The sequence below is a fragment of the Bos mutus genome, chromosome 20, assembly GCF_027580195.1.
Source record: "Bos mutus isolate GX-2022 chromosome 20, NWIPB_WYAK_1.1, whole genome shotgun sequence".
Classification (NCBI taxonomy): domain Eukaryota; kingdom Metazoa; phylum Chordata; class Mammalia; order Artiodactyla; family Bovidae; genus Bos; species Bos mutus.
In genome coordinates, this window is record NC_091636.1 from 34,980,465 (window position 1) to 35,003,799 (window position 23,335).

Sequence of the window (23,335 nt, forward strand, 5' to 3'; positions counted from 1 at the left end):
ACAAGTTTACTTGACATCAATGGTTTCAAACGTTCCATGCCAAGATTGTGCATTGGAGACATTGACAAATCTGTAGCCTGGTCCCTGATAGCCACCTTCCCTAGGGGCCCTTCAAAGATTTCACTACTTGCCAAAACAGCTGTTAGAGATCTAGTTATGGTTCCTGCTACTTGAAGTATATGCTGACTCTATCCCCTTCCTGGACTGGAGGCAAGCTCTCCCTCAAAGGTAATAAGAAATTTGTTTTTAGAGACATGCTGGACTTGGCATCACACATAAACCTCTTCTTAGACAAGAGATCCAAAGCACTTGTCTACCTTCTGGAAAGGGGAGACAGACAAAGAGCAGCAAAAAGGATTCACAATAAATATGTCACTAAATTATCCTGCAGTATCAGTCTCCTTTCCTCAGTAATGGGCTTCCCTCGTGGCTCAGACAGTAAAGAATCCACCTGCAATGCAGAAGACCCAGGTTTGATCCATGGGTCGGGAAGACCCCCCCAGAGAAGAAAATGGCAACCCACTCCAGTATTCTTGCCTGGACAGAGGAGCCTGGCAGGCTACAGTCCATGGGGGTCACACAGAGTCGGACATGACTGAGTGACTAACACACTTTATCTCTATAATGGGATCTCCATGGTTACAGAGATCATGGCTACTTTTGATCACTAGTATAGGCTTAAAAACTAACATCATGTTGTTGTCAGTCACTCAGTTGTGTCCAACTCTTTGCGACCCCATCGACCATTGCCTGTCATGCTCCTCCATCCATGGGATTTTCCAGGCAAGAATACTGGAGTGGGTTGCCATTTACTTCTCCAGGGGATCTACCCAACCAGGGATTGAACCCAGGTTTCCCGCATTGCAGGCAGGCTCTTTACCATCTGAGCCATCAGGTCTTAAAAGCTAACATTATAGCTGACAATAGTAATCATTCAATAAGCCTTTGTTGAATTAATGAATCAAAGAATAAATAATTTAGTCAAAAATATTACATAAACTAAAATATTAGTCAGTAGGAAAAGACCTAAAATTAAACGTTTTTCTCTCTTGCAGCTAGTTCCGATATATGATCTGATTCCAGTGAAAATGAAAGATGCACACCTCAAGAAACAAAATTTGGAAAGAGCCATTGAAGACTACATCAATGAATTCAGTGTAAGAAAATGCCAACCGTGCCAAAATGGAGGGACTGTGGTTCTGCTGGACGGAGAATGTGTGTGTTCCTGCCCAAAAGAGTTCAAGGGAGTTGCCTGTGAAATAAAAAAATAGAAAATTTATAAAGGTGAGAACAACCTCTTAAACATCATTAAGGACAAAAATATGCATTTGGGAACTATTTAATTTGAAAGCTAGTTCTTCAGTTAATTTGCACTAAGCTTCTAGATTAGCCATATAAACAAAGGATAAAAATGGAATGAATAGTGGAAATGGACAAGTCAGCCTTTATGTGTCATTTAGCACACAGTTAACCTCTACCTCTTCCTCTAAATAGAGCTATAGACAATAAATTGTAATGATCGCGTTACTTTTTTAGTTATAAAAATTTTACATAAAGGGAAAAGTTTACAGAAGTCTAACAAACATCCAGAAACTCACCATGTGAATATATGTGTGTGTATATGTAAATATATATATACAATAAATACTTCAGAACCCCTTTATAAGAAAAATAATCACAGATACAATAGAGTACTTTGTACCACATCATCTCCCTGTAAAAAGCCCAAGTTGATTCTTGTCTCCCACACAACTCAGATACAGTTACTGTCTTCTTCTTCCCGTTTTATTGATATAGAATTGATGTACAGCACTGTATGAATTTGAGTATAGCATAATTATTTGACTTACATTTCACTTACCAGATTATCACAGTAAGTTAGGTGAACACCCATCATCTCATCTATTAATACAAGATTAAAGAATTAGAAAAAAAATATGTTTTCCTTATGATGAGAACTCAGGACTTTCTCCATTAACAACTTGCATATAATGTGTAGCAGTATTAATTATATTTACCATGTTGTACCTTATATCCCAAGGTCCTCCCTGTAGCTCAAAAGGTAAAGAAGCTGCCTGCAATGCAGACCTGGATTCGATCCATGGGTCAGGAAGATCCCCTGGAGAAGGAAATGGAAACCCAAAGTAGTTATTTATCTTCTAATCGGAAATTTTTACCTTTTTGACCATCTTCATTCAATTTCCCCTCTTCTTATCCCCATCTTCTGGTCACCACAAATGTGATCTCTTTACCTATGTGTTTGTTTGTTTATTTGGTTGGTTTTGAAGTGTGCTGCTGCTGCTAAGTCGCTTCAGTTGTGTCCGACTCTGTGCAACCCCATAGAGAGCAGCCCACCAGGCCCCGCCGTCCCTGGGATTCTCTAGGCAAGAACACTGGAGTGGGTTGCCATTTCCTCCTCCAATGGTTTTGAAGTATAATCAACCTATAACGCTATGTTAGTTCTTGTTACACAACATAGTTATTCGATATTTCTATAAGTTTCAAAAGAATCACCATGATACGTCTAGTTATCATCAGTCACCATACAAAGATTAAATAGTTATTGACTGCATCCCTTACACTGTACATTTGGTACCCCTGACTCATGCTTTGTACTCCTTAATCTCCCTCACCTATTCCTCGCCTTCTTTTACCCTCCTCCCCTTACAGTCACTTTCATTAAGTTAGGAGTATTTCCTTCTGGTCCATATTTTTCACTTTTTCCAAATACATCTGTGCCAATGGGAAAATATCCAATGTTGTTTGGGATGGTTTTTAAATTTATATACATGGTGTTCACTGAATTTTAATTTTTTAATTTTAACTTTACTATCCTCCCTGGTGACTCAGATGGTAGAGTTGGCCTGCAATGCAGGAGACTCAGGTTCGATCCCTGGGTTGGGAAGATTCCCCTGGAGAAGGAAATGTCAACCACTCCAGTATTCTTGCCTGGAGAATCCCATGGACAGAGAAGTCTGGAGGGCTCCAGATGAAGAAAACTGAGATTCTTCACTTTTTACAGCTAATCATCTGAAATTATATTTCAATATTTTGCTTTCTTCAAGGAGGAACGACTTTAGCCATCTTTCTAAAACTGAGGATTTACTAGGTCTTTCATTCTGGTAGAATTAATTAGAATCCTAATAGATAAGTAAGATTTAGCTCAACTGTTAATTATCATAAGATTAGCTAGTTAGGTTAATTTCTTTTGAAAATCATAACTTACTTTTTTATTGAACAAGCAGTTTCCTACAACAAAATGTCTGAAACAATTATTCAGTTTCCTCAAAGATTTCACAGCCTCAAGTTTATCATTCAACCATACTTTCAACCAAGGTCCATCTAGTCAAAGCTATGGTTGTTCCAGTAGTCATGTATGGATGTGAGAGTTGGACTATAAAGAAAGCTGAGCACCAAAGAATTGATGCTTTTGAACTGTGGTGTTGGAGAAGACTCTTGAGAATCCCTTGGACTACAGGGAGAACCCACCAGTCCATCCTAAAGGAAATCAGTCCTGAATATTCATTGGAAGGACTGATGCTGAAGTTGAAACTCCAATACTTTTGGCCACCTGATGCAAAGAACTGACTCATTTGAAAAGATCCTGATGATGGGAAAGATTGAAAGTGGGAGGAGAAGGGGATGAAAGAGGATAAGATAGTTGGATGGCATCACTGACTCAATAGACATGAGTTTGAGTAAGCTCCGAGAGTTGGTGATGGACAGGGAGGCTGGTGTGCTGCAGTCCATGGAGTCGAAAAGAGTCGGACACGACTGAACTGACAGAAATTTTTTTTTGTATTTACAAAGAAAATTTAAAAATTGTCATATTACAAGTGTCCTTTGCCCTTCTTAGCAAACACAGAAACTCAGGAATATGCTAACAATATACATGTTAATATTTCTCAGAAATTTTAGTATAACTGATTTACCCTATATACTAACTCTGTCTCTCACCTATCTAAAGTGTCAATCCTATGTTCTGTATTCCAAGCAGCATTTGTAGCAAAAAATTCATACTCAGGACCTCTGTTTTCTACCTGTTTCTCTATATGTGGAATATTCTTCAGCTTTCTGTAATTTCTTCAGCTCCGTCTTCTAATTTTTCAGTTATTTTTTTTTCAGCTGCATATAGACTATATCCTATAACCAATGAGCATTTTCTCAAATTTATTTTAATTATAAACTAATTATAATTAATTATAAATAAATTTAATTTCTATTTGTTTGTTTTTTGTTTTTTTTTTAAGTCTGTTTTTTTCTTTCCTGGCCTACTGGATGTTTCCCATTTCTATTTCTTTGAACATGCTGGAGGTGGTTTAGTCACTAAGTTGTGTCCAACTCTTGTGACCCCATAGCCTGCCAGGCTCCTCTGTCCATGGGATTTTCCAAGAATACTGGAATGGGTTGTCATTTCCTTCTCCAGAGGATCTTCCCGACCCAGGGCTCAAACCTGGATCTCCTGCATTGCAAGCAGAATCTTTACCTACTGAGCTATCAGGGAAGCCCTTTGAACATGCTAAACATGTTCATATAAAAGTCTCTCTCAGATTGACCTAGGATATATAGTTTCTACACGTACTCATTCTCATGGCATTTTTTTCTTCCTTGAGTATTAATAGTTTTTTTTATCTCAGGCCTAGTCTTCAGTGAAATTTGTTTCCTGTGGGAACCTTGTATATTCTGGCTAGAGATGGTAATCCTAGGGTTGTTTGTCTCTCGGGATATCCTGTTGTTTTTATCACTTTGCGCCAGTTTTTCATGTAAATTTCTTGATTTGGATTCTACATTTTGTATTAATGGACAATGACAATCAAGGTCCCTCCTCCTATATATATCACATGCTTGAAAACACTGGTGTCTTCTGGCTGACTTTTCACACCTGACCATGAGTTCCTCACTGAGACTCTAGACCACAGGGAAACCTTTCTTGCTGACTCTTTCCTTCATGGAAGCGCTTCTCGGCATCCAGTTTTCCACAGAACGTTCCGCTCCACATTTCCACATACACTGAACTGACCCCCACCATGAGGCTGAAAACCTTAGGATGTCATCTTTCTTTTTGCATACTATTTTCTTAGGGTGGAAGACTCTGCAACTTTATCCTCCTTAAACTAATCCAACCTCCCTCTCCTTATGTGTTTCTACTTCTCCCAGACCAATGGCTCTCAATCTAGTTGTTAATTGTATCAATATTAACCTGATATTAACCTATTAGCTTTTTTAAAGGGCAAAATAGAAATATAACAAAACAGATATCCACCCCCAAACCAGTTAAACTGGAACCTGTGTGGTGGATCCTGGGTTGCCATGGTTCTTTTTTTCTTCTTTCTCTCCCTCTCTACCTTTGCTTTTCTTTGTCTCTTCTTTTAAATCCTCTGGTTATTCTAATCTATTTAGCCAAGGTTAAAAACCTCTATTCTGGACCCAGGTCAATTAACACCTCTGATGAAATCTCCTCCAGCATCTCCAGGCATCCGTTCTCTATCTATGTGCTGAGCACGTCCCCCGTGCTCTTTTAGCACTAATCACATTTACTCTCCCAACACCAGATGAACATCCCCTCTAGTTTGGAAATGCATCTTATATCTTAAACCTCACTGTCTTCCCAGCACCTGAACAGTATCTGGTATATCATAGTTCAACAGGATAAAAGGATGAGTAAATGGATGGGTGGATTGACCCAACACTGAAGCTCTATTAATCATTAAGATTTGATAATCCTTTTGTTTTTCTCTAGGATTGCAGTTGAAAAAAAAAGTAGAGCTGTTGGTTTCCCTGGGATCATATGGAAAGAAAAACACCAGCACCTTCCAGAGATAGTTCTTGCTGCCAAATGAAAAGCAACATGCTTCATGAAAATCCTACCAACCTCTGAAGTCTCTCTCTTAAATCCACAATGCTTCTTTTTCTCCTTCACTTCCCATGATGTTTCCATTTGTTATTCCCTAATGAGGAGAGTCAGCAGTGAGGTACGCCAGGACTTCTTTCCCACACAGCTAATGCCAATCTCTGGCTAGCAAAACAAAATTGAATTAAAAAGAGAATGTTGGTTTAAAAGACTTTAAAGTAATTGTCACAGTTCTTCATATGATGAGTATGTTCTGCCAGTTCCATTACCATGAGTCTGAACCATGCAATTTTGCTTTTGTTTACATTCCTGTGTCTTGTTCAGTCATTCGTGAATACGAGCACGCATTCATTCTGCAAATACTTGCCGAACACCTACCACAAGCACCGAACTCTGCTTTTTAAGTCTTAGCTTTGTGATTTAACTCTACACCTCCAGAGGAAAACATGTATTTGTAACCAAAAACCATTAACTTAAATCATATGAAATTGTCTCTATTCAGTCATATTTTACCAAAAACAAAACAAAACCCAGGAATTTCATATGGCCAAACTTAATATGTAGCCTTACATAATTCTATGTAAGATAAGTCAACCTACATAATAAGCTAATCAACAGAGCTGATTGTACACTTTTATTCATTAGATAGCATGGTGCTTAAGATCTGAGAGTTTTTGAAAAGGTCTGACAATCCTTAAATAAAAAGAAAGAGGAGAAGAAGGAAAAGGAGGAGCAGAAGGAGAAAAAAAGAAGAGGGCTCAAACTACAAGGGAAAAATGCAAACTCAAAATTGATAAATTTTTAATTAAATGTCAAGAATTAAATGTCAATTTAATTATTAAAATGCTAATTTATAATTAATAAATAAATTTAATTAAATGTCAATTCTCATGTATTCACTAATTTTTATTCTTTTTATTAATAAACTTTTCACACTTTTGTAAATAAATTTAAGTTCGTTTTTCTCACTTAACAGAAATTTTCAAGAATGTACATGATTGTTGAGAGATCACAATACAAATAATTTTAAAAGCAAATTTTTTCACTGCTTCATTTATTGTTTAATTGGAGGATAATCAACACAATGTTGTGTTCATTTCTGCCATACATCGACATGAATCAGCCATTGATATACATACGCCCCTTCCCTCTTGAACCTCCCTCCCACCCCTCTAGGTTGTCACACAGCACCAAATTGAGCTCCCTGCATTATATAGCAAATTCCCACTGACTATCTATTTTCCATATGGTAATGTCTATGTTTCAATGCTACTCTCTCAATTTGTCCACCCTCTCCTTCCCGCACTTTGACCAAAGCCTGTTCTCTATGTGTGTCTCTCTATTGCTATTCTGCAAATAGGTTCGTCAGTACTATTTTCCTAGATCCCATATATATGCATTAATATAAGATATTTGTCTTTCTCTTTTTGACTTACTTCACTCTGTGTAACAGGCTCTGGATTCACCCACCTCACTAGAACTGACTCAAAGTCATCCTTCTCTACGGCTGAGTAATATTCCATTGTATATGTTTACAACTTCTTTGTCCATTTGTCTCTCAAGGGACATCTAGGTTGTTTCCATGTCCTGGCTATTGTAAATAGTGCTGCAATGAACATTACAGTACATGTGTCTTTTAGTATTGTGGTTTTCTCAAGGTATATGCCCAGTAGTGGCATTGCTGGGTCCTATGGTAGTTTAATTCCTAGTTTTTAAAGAAATCTCTGCACTGCTCTCCACAGTGGCTGTATCATTTTCATTCCCACCAACAGTTCAAGAGGGTCTTATTTTCTCCACACCCTCTCCAGAATTTATTGTCTGTGGAGTTTTTTGATGATGGCCATTCTCACCAGTGTGAAGTGATACCTCATTGCATCTCTCTAATAATAAGCTATGTTGAGCATTTTGTCATGTGTTCATTGGCCATCTGTATGCCTTCTTTGGATGTCTGTTTAGGTTTTCTGTCCATTTTTTGATTGAGTTGTTTGGTTTTTTGATATTGAACTGCATGAGCTGTTTGTATATTTTGGAGATTAATACTTTGTCAGTGGCTTTATTTGCAATTAATTTCTCCCATTCTGAGAGTTGTCTTTTCATCTCAATTATGGTTTCTTTTGCTATGCAAAAGCTTTTAAATTTAATTAGGTCCCATTTGTTTATTCTCATTTTTATTTCCATTACTTGTAGGAGGCAAGTCATAGAGGATCTTGCTGTGATTTGTGTCAGAGGTTCTGTCTATGTTTTCCTCTAAGATTTTTATATTTTCTGGTCTTATATTTAGGTCTTTAATCCATTTTGAGTTCATTTTTATGTATGGTGTTAGGAATTGTTTTAATTTCTTTCTTTTACATGTAGAAGTCCAGTTTTCCCAGAACCACTTATTGAAGAGGCTGTCCTTTCTCCATTATGTATTCTTGCATCTTTTGTCAAAGATTAGGTGCCCATAGGGGCATGGGTTTTTCTCTGGGCTTTCTATCTTATTCCATTGGTCTATATTTTTGCTTTGTGTCAGTACCATACTATCTTAATGACTGCAGCTTTGTAGTTAAACTGAAGACAGGAAGATTGACTCCTCCAACTCCATTTTTCTCTCTCAGGATTTTTTTTTTTTTTTTTTTTTTGAGATCTTTAGTGTTTCCACAGAGAAGGCAATGGCACCCTACTCCAGTACTCTTGCCTGGAAAACCCCATGGACGAAGGAGCCTGGTAGGCTGCAGTCCATGGGGTCGCTAAGAGTCTGACACGACTGAGCAACTTCACTTTCAGTTTTCACTTTCATGCATTGGAGAAGGAAATGGCAACCCACTCCAGTGTTCTTGCCTGGAGAATCCCAGGGACAGGGGAGCCTGGTGGGCTGCCGTCTATGGGGTCGCACAGAGTCGGACACGACTGAATCGACTTAGCAACAGCAGCAGCAGTGTTTCCACACAAATTGTGATTTTTTAAATTCTAGTTCTGTGAAAAAATGCCATTGGTAATTTGATAGGGATTGCACTGAATCTGTAGATTATTTGGGTAGTGTAGTCATTTTCACAATATTAATTCTTCCAATCCAAGAACATGGTATATCTCTCCATCTAATTATGTTTTCTTTAATTTCTTTCATCAGTGTCATAGTTTTGTGTATACAGGTCTTTTGTCTTCTTAGGTAGGTTTATTCCTAGGTATTTTATTCTTTTAGTTGCAATGATGAATTGAATTGATTTTTTAATTTCTCTGACTTCTTATTGTTACTGTACAGAAGTGCAAGGGATTTCTGTGTATTGATTTTGTATCCTGAAACATTACTAAATTCACTGATAAGCTCTAGTAATTTTTATAGCATCTTTAAAATTTTCTATGTTTAGTATCATGTTGTCTGCAAACAGTGAGAATTTTACTTCATTATCAATCTGAATTCCGCCTATTTCTTTTTCTTCTCTGATTGCCATCATTAGGACTTCCAAAACTATGTTGAATAATAGTGGCAAGAGTGAGCACCCTTGTCTTATTCCTGATCTCAGAGGAAATGTTTTCAGTTTTTCACCATTGAGAAAATGTTTGTTGTGGGTTTGTTATATATGCCCTTTACTATGTTGAGGGGAGAAGGCAATGGCACCCCACTCCAGTACTCTTGCCTGGAAAATCCCATGGGCGGAGGAGCCTGGTAGGCTGCAGTCAGTCCATGGGGTCCCTAAGAGTCGAACACGACTGAGCGACTTCACTTTCACTTTTCACTTTCATGCATTGGAGAAGGAAATGGCAACCCACTCCATTGTTCTTGCCTGGAGAATCCCAGGGACACGGAAGCCTGGTGGGCTGCCGTCTATGGGGTCGCCCAGAGTCGGACACGACTGAAGCGACTTAGCAGCAGCAGCATGTTGAGGTAGGTTCCTTCTATGCCTATTTTCTGAAGAGGTTTTTTTTTTTTCATAAATGGGTGTTGAATTTTGTTGAGAGCTTTTTCTGCATCTATTGAGATTTTCATATGATTTTTATCTTTCAATTTGTTAATATGAAGTATCACACCATTTGTGATTGATTTGCAAATATTGAAAAGTCCTTGCATCCCTGGGATAAGCTCAACTTGAATATGGTGTATGATCCTCTTAATGTGTTGTTGGATTCTGTTTGCTAGAATTTTGTGGAGGATTTTTGCATTTATTTTCATCAGCGATATTGGCCTATAATTTTCTTTTGTGTGTGTGATGTCTTTAGCTTTGGTATTGGGGTGATTGTGGCCTTGTAGAATGAATTTGGAAGGGTTCCTGCATCTGCAATTCTTTTGGAAGTGTTTGAGAAGAACAGACATTGGCTCTTCTCTAAGGATTCTTTCACAGAATTCTATCAAAAATTATTTGATGTAATTCACCTGTGAAGCCCTGGGCTTTTGCTTTACTACTACTACTACTAAGTCACTTCAGTCGTGTCAGACTCTGTGTGACCCCAGAGACGGCAGCCCACCAGGCTCCCCTGTCCCTGGGATTCTCCAGGCAAGAACACTGGAGTGGGTTGCCATTTCCTTCTCCAATGCATGAAAGTGAAAAGGGAAAGTGAAGTCGCTCAGTCGTGTCTGACCCTCAGCGACCCCATGGACTGCAGCCTTCCAGGCTCCTCCGTCCATGGGATTTTCCAGGCAAGAGTACTGGAGTGGGGTGCCATTGCCTTCTCCAGGCTTTTGCTTTAAGGGAGACTTTTTCCTATCACAGTTTTGATTTCAGTGATTGTGATTGGTCTGTTCAAAATTTCTATTTCTTCCTGATTCAGTCTTGGAAGGTTGAACTTTTCTAGGAATCTGTCCATTTCTTTCAGGTTGTCCATTTTATTGGCATAAAGTTGCTCATAATAGTCTCTTATTTTGTATTTCTTTATTGTCTATTGTAACTTCTCCTTTTGCATTTCTAATTTTGTTTGAGTCTTCTCTCTTTTCTTCTTCATGAGTCTGGCTAATGGTTTGTCAATTTTTTTTTTATCTTCTCAGAGAACCAGCTTTTAGATTTATTGATCATTACTATTGTTTCTTTCATTTCTTTTTCATTTATTTCTGATTTGATTTTTATGATTTCTTTCCTTCTACTGACTTTGGGGCTTTTTTGTTCTTTTTTCAGTTGATTTAGGTGTAAGGTTAGATTGTCTTTCCAATGTCTTTATTGTATCTGGAGGTAGGATTGTATTACTATAAACTTCCCTCTTAGAACTGCATCCAATAGGTTTTCAGTCATCACACTTCATTGTCATTTATTCTAGGTATTTTTCATCTCCTCTTTGATTTCTTCAGTAACCTGCTGGTTATTTAGGAGTATATTATTTAATCTCCATGTGTTTGTGTTTTTTACAGTTTTTTTTTTTCCTATAATTGATATCTAGTCTTATAACATTATGGTCAGAAAAGATGCTTGATATGATTTCAGTTTTCTTAAATTTACTGAGGCTTGATTTGTGACCCAAGATGTGATCTATCATGGAGAATGTTCCATGTGTACATGAGAAAAAAAGTGTATTCTTCTGCATTTGGATGTACTATCCTGAAGATATCAACTGGTCCATCTAAGGCAATGTGTCACTTAAGGCTTGTGTTCCCTTATTAATGTCCTGTCTTGATGCTCTGTCCACTGGTGTTAGTGGAGTGTTAAAGCCCCTACTATTATAGTGTTACTGTCAATTTCCCCTTCTGTGTCTGGTGGGGTTTGCCCTGTGTACTGAGGTGCCCCAATGTACATAAATATTTACAATTGTTATGTCTTCCTCTTGGATGAGGCTTCCCTGGTGGTTCAGTGGTAAAGAATCCACCTGCAATGCAGAGGACACAGGAGACACGGGTTCAATCCCTGGGGCAGGAAGATGCCCTGGAGTAGGAAATAGCAACCCATTTCCATATTCCTGCTGGGAAAATCCCATGGACAGAGGAGCCTGGCAGGCTACAGTCCATGGGATCGCAGAGCCAGACACATGTAAGCATGCATATGACACAAATTGGTTCTACTCACTTCTTTCAATTTTCCCTCTTATTTCTGCTAGTGGTCACCTTATTTGTTGAGGTGCCCCTATGTTGGGTGCATAAATATTTACAATTGTCATGTCTTCTTGTATTGATCCCTTGATTACTATGTAGTGTCCTTCCTTATCTCTTGTAAGTCTCTATTTTTAAGGTCTATTTTGTCTGACATGAGAATTGCTTCTCCAACTTTCTTTGGATTTCTATTTGCATGGAATTTCTTTTCCCATCTTCTCAGTTTCAATGTGTATGTGTCTCTAGATATGAAGTGGGTCTCTTGTAGACAGCATAAATATAGGTCTTACTTTTGTATCCATTCAGCCAGTCTCTGTTTTTTGGTTAGAGCATTTAACCCATTTACATTAAAAACAATTACTCACATATATGTTCCTATTGGCATTTTCTTAATTATTTTGGATTTTTTTTTTTGTTAGTCTTTTCCTTCTCTTATGTTTCCTACTTAAAGAAATTCCTTTAGCATTTGTTCTAAAGCTGATTTGATGGTGCTGAATTCTGTTAACTTTTACTTGTCTGTAAAGCTTTTGATTCTGCCATCAATTTTGAATGAGATCCTTGCTGAGTGGTAGATTTTTGGTTTGTTGTTGTTATTGTTCAGTCACTAAGTCATGTCTGACTCTTTGTGACTCCCTGCAGCACATCCTGCCACTCCTTTCTGGCCTGTAGAGTTTCTACTGAAAGATCAGCTGTTAAGCTTATGGGGTTTCCCTTGAATGTTACTTGCCGCTTTCCTCTTGCTGCTTTTAATATTTTTTTCTTTGTATTTAATTTTTGTTAGTTTGATTAATATGTGTCTTGGTTTGTTTCTCCTTGGTTTTATTCTGATGGGACTCTCTGAGCTTCTTGGACTTGATTGACTACCTTCCCATGTTAGGGAAGTTTTCAACTATAATCTCTTCAAATATTTTCTCAGACCCTATCTTTTTCTCTCCTGAGCCCCCTATAATTCTCATGTTGGTGCACTTAATGTTATCCTAGAGGTGTCTGAAACTATCCTCAATATTTTAAATTCATTTTTCTTTATTCTGCTCTTCAGCAGTTATTTTCATCATTCTATCTTCCAGCTCATTTATCCATTCCTCTGCCTCAGTTATTCTGCTCTTGATTCCATCCACAGTATTTTTAATTTCAGTCATTGTGTTGTTCATCACTGTTTGCTTTTTTCTTTATTTCTTCTTGGTCCTTGTTAAATGTGTTAAGTATTCTTGCATTTTCTCCATTCTGTTTTCAAGATTTTGGATCTTTACTATTATTACTTTGTGTTCTTTCTCGGGTGGTTTGCCTATTTCATTTATTGATCTTGTGGATTTTTACCTTGTTCCTTCACTTGCACAATACTTCTCTGTCTTTCAATTTTCTTAACTTACTGTCTTTGAAGTCTCTTTCCCCAGGCTATAGGGTCATAGTTCCCTTTGTTTTTGGTCTCTGCCCTCAGTGAGTGAGGTTGGTCCAGTGGCTTAAGAAGGCTTCATGTTGGGAGGGACTTGTGCCTGTGTTCTGGTGGGAGGAAGTGAGTTTATCCCCCTCTGATCGGCAGGGTTGTGTGAGGCGGTGTGTTTTGGGATATCTGTTGATGATTGATTAAGTTTGTGTTCTTATATTGCTTGTTGTTTGGGTGAGGCATCTTGAGATGGGTGCTGCCAGCAATTGGAGTGGTGCCAGGTCTTGGATCAGAGAAGGCAATGGCACCCCACTCCAGTACTCTTGCCTGGAAAATCCCATGGATGGAGGAGCCTGGTAGGCTGCAGTCTATGGGGTTGCTGAGGGTGGGATACAACTGAGCACCTTCACTTTCACTTTTCACTTTCATGCATTGGAGAAGGAAATGGCAACCCACTCCAGTGTTCTTGCCTGGAGAATCCCAGGGACAGGGGAGCCTGGTGGGCTGCTGTCTGTGGGGTCACTCAGAGTCAGACACAAATGAAGTGACTTAGCAGCAGCAGCAGCAGCAGCAGGTCTTGGATACAGATGAAAGTCTTTGTGGGAGTTCTCATTGATTAATACTCCTTGAGGTCAGTATTTCTTCAGAAGCCTAGTGTCCTGAACTCAGTGCTCCCATCCCAGAATCTCAAGCCCAACCTCTGGTCAGAGAACGAAGACCCAACAAGCCATTTGTTATGGCAATAAAGGGTGTTAAAACAAACAAAAAACTAATAAACAAACAAAATAACAAGAAACAAAAAACAAACCCCAGACAAATGGTGAAAGCAAATTCAGACAAATAACAACAAAAACAAAGGAACATACACACACACACACACACACACAAAACCAAAACAGACCAAAGAAAACAAAGTACAAGAGAGTGACCCAGTAAACAAAGGAAACCAAAGATATCAGACAATTAAAAACAAGCTAAAACAGAAAAAAAGACCAGAGCAGAATGCCAGGTAAGGAATAAAGCAAAGGAAAGAAAAGAAACAAACACAGTGAAAAAAAGAAAAGTGGAAAAGCAAAGTTAAATAAAAATATATTAAAAAAGATCTATCTATATATATATGTATAAAATAACAAGGAAAGAACAGGAATAAAATAAAAAGAAACATAAAATGCAGAACTGTAGAAAGCCAAAGTTGAAGTAGAAATATAAAAGGGAAATAAAAAGTGTGCTTAAAAAAAAAAAAAAAAAAAAACAAGAAAAAGCTCTCAAATGCACAAATAGAGATAACAGTAATAAATCAGCAATTGCAGGAACAGAGAAAAAAATCCAGAACTACAGGACAAATCAAAAGATAAGAATACTAATAGCTGTCTTTTACGTGTTCCATAAAAGGACAGTCCATGTCTTTTTCCCAGCTGTGAGCCATAGCGCTCTGCCATCTAGGAAGCCCTCCAATATGGCATTGGAGGTCTGGTCTTTGAACCTGCTGTGGGACTAATTAGCTCAAACTAATCTGACCCTACTCCTGCGTGTTCTAGCCTCCAATGTCCACAGCTGCCAGAGCTAGGATACTTTCTTCTCTGGGAATGCTCATTATCCTTATAGATATGACATAGACACAGAGTCTGCTTAGGTGATTGTCTGGATTTAATCTTCAGCTTGTACAGCTGGTGGAAAGGTTTTCAAACCTCTTCCTTAGCCATTCTATCCCTGGATCTCAATTGTGGGGGTGCTTCCTTCATGGATCATATAGTAACGAATCTGTCTGCAATGCAGGAGACTCAGGTTTAATCCCTGGGTTATCAAAGTACCTGGAGAAGAGAATGGCAACCCACACCAGTATTCTAACCTGGAAAATTCCATGGAAAGAGGAGGCTGGAGGGCTACAGTCCATGAGGTTACAAAGACTCAGACCAACTGGGCAACTAACACTTTTACTTTCCCTTTCTATATGTGGGTCATGCACAGAAGTTTGCTCCTGAGGCTGCCCTGGAGGACTTGGGTCTGCTCCAGTGAGGACCGTTTGTGAAGGTGGTGTGGCTGCTTGTATAGTGGGGATCCTAGTGGCACCAAGTGCTCAGGGAGGCGAGCAACCACAGGCACAGGAGATATGGTGCTATAAGGATTCTTTTCTAGCCTCCGGCAGCTCTGCCCCAGTGAAGACCTAGCGTGGAGGTGGTGCCACTGCTTGTATTGCAGGGATCCCAGTAGCTCTAGGTGTATAGGGAAGCCATCAGTAACAAGTGCAGAAGATATAACACTATTAGAATTCTCTTCTAGTCTCTGGTAGGCGGTGTTTAAAGGGCCTCCCTGACTGGTCCTTCTCTATTGCTCAGCACAGGAGGCACTCAAAAGGCACCCCTGGCTGGGGTCCTTTACTATTGCTCAGCGTGTTAGGCATTCAAATGGCCACCCTTGCTGAGGTCTTTTTCTATTGGTCACTAGTGTGTGGGGAGAGAGAGGTGACCGTGATGGCTCCACCCCTTGCGATGACTCAACACCCTGCCTCCATAGCTGCCCAGCACTCCTCCAAAGGCACTCCTCACCACGGACTTCCTCACTCCCATCCCCTCTGGTCATCTTCCCACAGTCAACAGCTGTCCTTGCCTTGGGATTGCTCTCCAATCCCCATGCTCCTGCTCTCAGCCACGGTGCATTTCAGTGGACTTGCCTCCCTGTTCAGGGTACGTAGGACCACAGCATGAATTGTTTCTGTGATTCTCAATCCATTCAGACTGTCACAGATCAGCTGCTTCACTCTCTGACAGCCTCAAATGCTTCCCTTTCTGTCCCAACTGGTTGACCTGCATGCAAGTGTCTCTCCTGCTTCAGCTCACCCACCCCCCAGGTACAGATCAGGTGTTACTCACTCTTCTGCTCCCCCACCCCCACTTCCTTCCTTCATCCTACCAAGTTTTGCATGAAACTATATTTTCCTTTCTGATGGTCAGGGACTCCTGCCAGTACTCAGCTGGTTCTCTGTGAGATCCTCCGCATCTGAAGATATATTCCTGACATCTTTGTGGAGAGACATGTACTCAGTTTCTACCTACTGCTCTGTCATCTTGTCTCCCCTCAAAAGAAAAATTTAAGAAGCAATTTTCAAGTGTTTTTTTTTTTTTCCTAGCAAAGGAAAAACCTGTTGGATATGACATGTATTTTAATATTAGGTAGGACACAGGGATGGTATTCTAAAAATAACAATGTCCAACCCTTTAGGGTATAAAATAGCATTGGCACTCAAGAGAGTACCTATTTCCTTCCCCCAGAAGTCTGAGTCAATCAGAAAGAATTAGGATGTTCAATGCATAGAAATACTACACTCTATTCCTAGACAATCCACTGTTGAAAGAATTTCTAATGCAGAACCTTTGAATCAAGGAAGAGTTACCATACTAACTACTGAGAATTCCTTGCATCCTTGTGAATTGTAAATGTCAAACAAGAAAAGAACTGAGCCTTGATGAGATTCCCTGAGGGTCAGCATAATGATTTATCAGAGTCCCTTTACTGGAAATGGGGGGAACAGTGTAGGTTGACTGACTGTTGACAATGAGACTCTCCAACTTCCTCCAGAGGTGGCGTTTCTGGTAGAGCATTTCCAGCAGGGTGCACCATTGAGACACCAGAAACTGCCCAACAGCAATCAGCACAGAGGATGAATCACTAGAAACTGGGGGAGAGGAAGACCTCTGGAGGCTAAGGCTTACGTGGTTCAGCTTGGATTGAGGTTTCCTAAGAAGGGAAGTCCTCACTTTTCCTGCCAGACTGAGCACAATATAACCGGCCCTCTGAGAGGCCACCCCACAAATTCAAAGAGACGGATGTGTGGGGGGAATAGTCCTCTGACACTCAGGCTTTACACTCAGTTCATTTTACTGAGCTCCAGCCATTACCAAAGGACCTGGGGAAGTTGGATGGGAATTCATGTTTCCTTGCCTAATGGGCAAGAAAGCTTCAGAGAATCACTACATTTTTACTGTTTTCCTTTTTCATACTTAAAACTTCGGTTGCTTATTTACTCTACTTATGACACAATAGACATATACCTGTATCACTGCCAAGAGATATCTTGTTTTACATCATTATCTCCCCAAGGCCTTTTGAGTGTGTATTTGATTGTAAACACAGCAGAATACTGCATCCAAAACCCCACAAGAGCAGCTCCTGAGTTAGTGTCTCAATATTTATGAAAAACTGTCCCAAATGGTGAATAAAGACTAGACTCAGCTTAAGTTTAGTTTAAAAGAAAATAAAACTTTTTGTCTCTCTGTCTCTGTTTGTGGATGTGTCTCTCTCTCATACACAAACACACACAAGTAATTTATAGAACAACCATCTATCCTTCTGTTCACCAGTCCCCCTCCCAGCCCCTCCACCCTCACCTCATGTTCAGTTCAGTTCAGTTCAGTTGCTCAGTCGTGTCCGACTCCTTGCGACCCCATGAATCGCAGCACACCAGGCCTCCCTGTCCATCACCATCTCCCAGAGTTCACTCAAACTCACATCCATTGAGTCAGTGATGCCATCCAGCCATCTCATCCTCTGTCATCCCCTTCTCCTCCTGCCCCCAATCCCTCCCAGCATCAGAGTCTTTTCCAATGAGTCAACTCATAGCATGAGGTGGCCAAAGTACTGGAGTTTCATTACTAACTACTATACTGAGAGTAGTGAAATGGTTCAAGAGAATGGAATGGTGTGGCTTTTTAATAGTAGATAAGTTACTGAACTCTTAAACCCCAAGACACACCCAGAGATAATAATATCTCCTTCATAGAATTGTTAGGTTGATTCATTGAGATAATGCATATAAAGACCTTGGCACCAAAGAACAATAAGTGGTTGCTGTTGTTATGTTATCATGCAAGGCTATTGATATAAATCTTTTCAAATTTGTCTCTAATGTATATGACATTAGGCAGCCAAGAGGATTAAACCTGAAAATGGAGGATAACAATATATGGCAGAGTGGCTTAGTACTCTCCTTTATCTAATTGGTGGATTCAGTGATTTTTTTTTTTTAAGGGAGGCTTTTTTGTGTGTGTGAGGCAAAATACACATTATGTAAGATTTACCATTTGATCAATTTTTAACAATACAGTTTAGTGGCATTAAGTACATTCATATTGTGCAACCATCACCACTATTCATCTGCAAACATTTTTCATCATCCCAAACTGAAACTCTCATTAAACAGTAACTTTCCATTCCTTGCCACCCCAACAATGGTAGCCACTATTTTACTTTCTATCTCTGTGACTTTGACTTTGTTTTAAAATAATAGCCATCCTAATAGGGTATGAAGTGGTATCTCATTGTGGTTTCAATTTACATGTCCCTAATTAATTATTAATGATGTTGAGCATCTCTTCGTGAGGTTATTGATCTTTAGTATATTTTCTTTGGAGAAATTTCTGTTTAAGTCCTTTGCCTGTTTGCTGTTATCATCGCTGTTGAGTTGTATGCATTCTTTATATACTCTGGAAAGTAATTCCTTATCAGATATATGATTTTCAAGAAGCTTTTAAAGTTGAAGTCTAAGTCACCTACTTTTCCTTTTGTTGCCTGTGCTTTTGGTGTCATTGAATCCAAAGTCAATGTCACATGAAGCTTTCCCCTATGTTTTCTTCTGAGAGTCTTATACTTAAGTTTAAGTCTTTGATTCATTTTGAGTTAATTTTTGTATATGGTATAAGGTAAGGTTCCAATCTTATTCTTTTGCAATGTGAATATCCCAGTATCATTTGTTGATCAATGATTTTTTTTAACCATGTGCTAGCCTACTAAAGTCAATCTACTTGGAAAGGATAAGAGAAAAGAGGATCAGGATGACACTGAATCATTTCACAGATTGTGTTTTGTTTGTCTTCATAGCTATATAGATATTCCTACATCCTCCATATAGCATTATGAAGTAGTAGTATTTTGTTCCAAAAAGTACTATAGAGTTGAAAATAGAAATATTACTATCCTTCTGACCAAAAAGAAAATTGTTACTAGTTTAACTCAGGTATGGCCAATTTTGAATTAAGTCATAAATAATTTTGTATTTAGGAAGATTTCTTGTCTGACAAATCTTGATTTGAGCAATAGGGTGCAAAAAAGATTAAGGTTGAATAATCTTTCAAATGGAGAGAATAGAGTAATTTTAAAGTTAAAAAAAGGAGAAAAGAAAGAAATTCAAGTAAAAAAAGTATAAACTGGAGATGCTATTAAATCAACTATTATAAATATAAATATATATAATATATATATTTGTGTACACACATATAGTATATATATGTGTGTACACTCTTAGAATATATTTCAAATTTATATTTGAAATATATTCTAAGAGTGTACACACACAAAAAAGCTGTATGGCTTCATCATTATTTATCCCATACTAAAATGGAAATATTTCTGTTTTAAAATTGAACAGGGAGGATGCGAGGGAGGCTCAAAAGGGAGGGGATAAATGTACACTTATGGCTGATTCATGTTGTTATATGGCAGAAATCAACACAATATTGTAAAGCAATTATCCTCCAATTAAAAATAAATTTAAAAAGTTAAACAACAGACTAAGAAAATGAGAATATTCACACCTGCAGTTAATCGACAGTGGGACAGGATAACAACTCTAGAATGGGATAGTGATCCATTTTCCCCTGTGTCATCATCTCAGTCTATTCATTCCTGAAGCCCATCAACTTATTTTCCAAATCTTTCTGGCTTCACTTTTCTGTTTGGAAGGAAAATGGGAACAAATGAATGAATGGAGAAGGACAAAAAGGAAAACAGATCTGTTTTCATGTAGGACCTTTTCTTTCTTTTATTCATTAAACTGCAATAGTCATTAACACATTTTCAAAGGTAATGATCAACCCAATGAAGGTGTATATTTTGATGGTGCCAGTTAAATGTTTCCTTAGAGACCCAGTGAGATAAAAGGATTACAAAACTCAGCAGAATCCTACAGAGCTGTGTATCTGTTAGTCGCTTAGTTGTGTCCAACTCTTTGTGACCCCACGGACTGTAGCCCACCAGACTCCTCTGTCCACGGAATTCTCCTGGCAAGAACCCTAGAGTGGGTTGCCATTTCCTTTTCCAGGGGATCTTCCCAACCCAGGGATCAAACCCGGGTGTCTCACATTGCAGGCAGATTCTTTACCATCTGAGCCACCAAGGAAGCCCCTGCAAAACTTAAGGAGTTCCCAAATCTCAAGAGAGGGTAAGATACAAATTATACACAAAATAGGAAAGTTGTAAGTAAATTAATATATAACATAGAATTCTTCCAGGGGCTTCCCAGGTGGCACTAGTGGTAAAGAACCCACCTGCCAATGAAGGAGAGCTAAGAGGTGCAAGTTCCACCCTGGGTTAGGAAGTTCCCTGGAGGAGGGCATGGCAACACACTCTAGGATTCTAGTCTGGAGAATCCCATGGACAGAGAAGCCTGGAAGGACAGGAAGCTGCAGTCCATGGGTTCACACAGAGTAAGACACGACTGAAGCGACTTTGCACGCTGTATGACTTTCTTGACACAAGAGAAATCATTTTCTGCCTTAACCATTTTGTGCTCTAAGCTTGGCCACAATGTTTGTCCTTGAACAGGTCTCAGTAATTAATGATCTTAAGGGAACAAAATAATGCAGTTCAGTGGGAGTCTTTCACTGGGAGTGGTAAAGATTAGCCTGAAGTCCTCAACCACCAGATCATCTAAGAGGGACTCTTGAGAGTCCCTTAGACTGCAAGGAGATCAAACAAGTCAATCCCAAAGAAAATCAACCCTGAATATTCATTGGAAGGACTGATGCTGAAGCTCCAATACTTTGGCCAACTGATACAGAGTCAACTCATCGGTAAAGACTCTGATGCTGGGAAAGATTCAAGGCAGGAGAAGAGGGGGATGACAGAGGATGAGATAGTTGGATGGCATCACCGGTTCAATGGACATGAGTTTGAACAAACTCCAAGAGGTTGTGAAGGACAGGGAAGCCTGGCGTGCTGCAGTCCTTGGGGTTGCAAAGAATTGGACATGACTGAACGACTGAACAACAAGAGATGATGATGTTGACCTTTGATGACTCTCGTGACTTCAGCCAACTAAAGCTTGGACTGTTAACTGTCCAAGCTGCTTCATGAATATATATTAACCCTTAACTTAAAACTTCCCCAGCGTTGTTGTTCTAGCTGATACTGCTTTGGGAAAGATCCCCAGTGTTCTCCTTGTTGCAAGTAAAAAAATCTTCTTTATCCTATGCTTTGGCTTGGTATGTCTTTTGGCTCGACACTTACCAAGAAGCTAACCCAGTTTTCAGGTAATGATCCTATTGAAATATAGGATTTCTCTTTCTATTGAAAGAGAAATTGATTTTTCACTGGTGTAACAAGTTATTTCTTCCCAGTGCATGGATATTCTGAAAGGGTTAAGGCCTCCTTTCATCAAAAATAGAAAGTACAAGAGTGAAAAAAAAAATTTGTTTTCAAAACGAAAACTGAAAGAGAAATAAGCCAAATCAAGGAGCTACCCATTTCCTCCTGCACAAGTTTTTAAAGCGTGCCTGTTCTTATCCTGCTTTTTTCCTGTTACTTTTCATTTGGCTACTCCATATCTCCATACACAGGGAGACTAGAACTTCCTTGAATTTCTATGAATCTATTTTGTGAGTTTGAGTTGTTCTTTCCTGGCAAAGTTCAAATGCATGTTGATAAAAGAAGACAAGTTTACAAAATAATGAAGTTTCAGCTGACCAGTTCCCTAATTTGGAAACTTAAAGGATCACTGAACATTTCTGTGCTTTCATTTCATCATCGAAAAGCACCAATATAGTGATTATCTCCTAGCATTTGAAGATACTTTAGCCAAGAGTTCTCCTACAGCTTCCCAGAAATGATGGGCTTCAAGGAAGGCTGTGCACATGCATAATTAGTATGCAAACTATATACTGCTTTTATCAGATTCTGAAAGGAACCCATAAGCCAAAAAAAAGCTTTAAAAAGAGTAAAAGCTACTCTATGCTCTTAGGGTGACAGAAGGAAGTACAAAATTTAATTCACACTGGAGGAATTTCAGATCTGGTTAGGGAGCCAAACTTGATGCAGCCAATACAATGGGAGCACCATAAAAGGCAAACATATCAAAGAGCTTCATTTCCAGGTTCACTCTGCAGGAGTCCAGGAAAAGGGGGAGATGAATGAGCCAGCAGCAGAGAAAGCTTCCTGGAAGAGGTGAGACTCAACATCCTCTTGTTCTCCTATCTCAGGGGTCTTGTCCAGTCCTGTGAATGTTGAGCACGTAAAGTAGATGATCATTTGTTTCTTTTCTAAAATGTTAGCCATTCAGGTTACAAAGCTGAAATCAATCATGTAAGAGTTTCTAAGTATTTCTAACCCTCTATGCTAACAACTGCAACCATGCTCCTTTTAAAATCTGATAGATACAACAACGCCAGTGTTTTCAAATAAGGAGCATAAGCAGTGTGACTTACATTGTTATTAGTGGTCCCTGCCTCCATCTTGTAAACTGACTTAAAAAAAATGAAGCTGGATTTGCCAGCCCCTCCACCCCCAACTTTGTCTCTGAGTCTCACAGTCTCCATCTAGCTGTCACTTTGTACCAGGGACACAGCTTAATTTTACCACTGCCTGAACGTAAATAGTTCTCCAGAATGCAAATTTATGAAAAGAGATTTGAAGAATTATAACCACATTTGCATTCTCTAAGGTACTTCACCCTTCTGCTAGCAGGAATAATTTCAGTGCCTATACCACAAAAAAAAAAAAAAAAAAACTTTATCTTCTTCAGATGGTATCATTATATTGTGTCAGCTTTCTTGCATTTCCTGTTTCATCTTCCTGCTCAAGGATTTGCATACTTAATTGACTTCACAGGAAATGTACTCACGTAAGTGATAATTGAAATACATGTTTTTTGAAGTGAAATGATTATGCTCCAAAAACTAAACACTTATTGGTGGATTATGAGTTATGGATGGGAGCTTTAGCCTGTTTCTTCTTAGCCAAAATACCTCTCTTAAATATACTACATTTAGAAATATTAAACACAAACTGAAATGGAACTCGAATAAATTAAAACTCAGTGTTCATTTAACCAGAGACTTGTACT

At 38.9% G+C, this 23,335-nt stretch overlaps 1 protein-coding gene and 1 long non-coding RNA gene across 3 annotated transcripts in view; one reads left to right on the top strand and one right to left on the bottom strand.

Annotated features, from left to right (window-relative positions):
* Positions 1-1,271, top strand: part of C9 (complement C9) — a 61,849-nt gene extending 60,578 nt beyond the window's left edge. The window contains exon 10 of the mRNA XM_070357839.1: positions 1,056-1,271. Coding sequence (XP_070213940.1) covers positions 1,056-1,271 — 216 coding nt within the window. The remainder of the gene's footprint in view (positions 1-1,055) is intronic.
* Positions 832-17,738, bottom strand: LOC138984242 (uncharacterized). 2 transcript variants are annotated; one of them, XR_011461511.1, is made up of 5 exons: positions 17,610-17,738; positions 5,873-6,016; positions 2,029-2,119; positions 1,862-1,902; positions 832-1,252 (listed from the first exon to the last, which is right to left on the bottom strand). It is a non-coding gene; the product is annotated as an uncharacterized lncRNA (long non-coding RNA). The 2 variants fall into 2 exon arrangements; XR_011461510.1 differs by having other exon boundaries at positions 2,019-2,119.
* Positions 17,739-23,335: the final 5,597 nt, after the last annotated feature.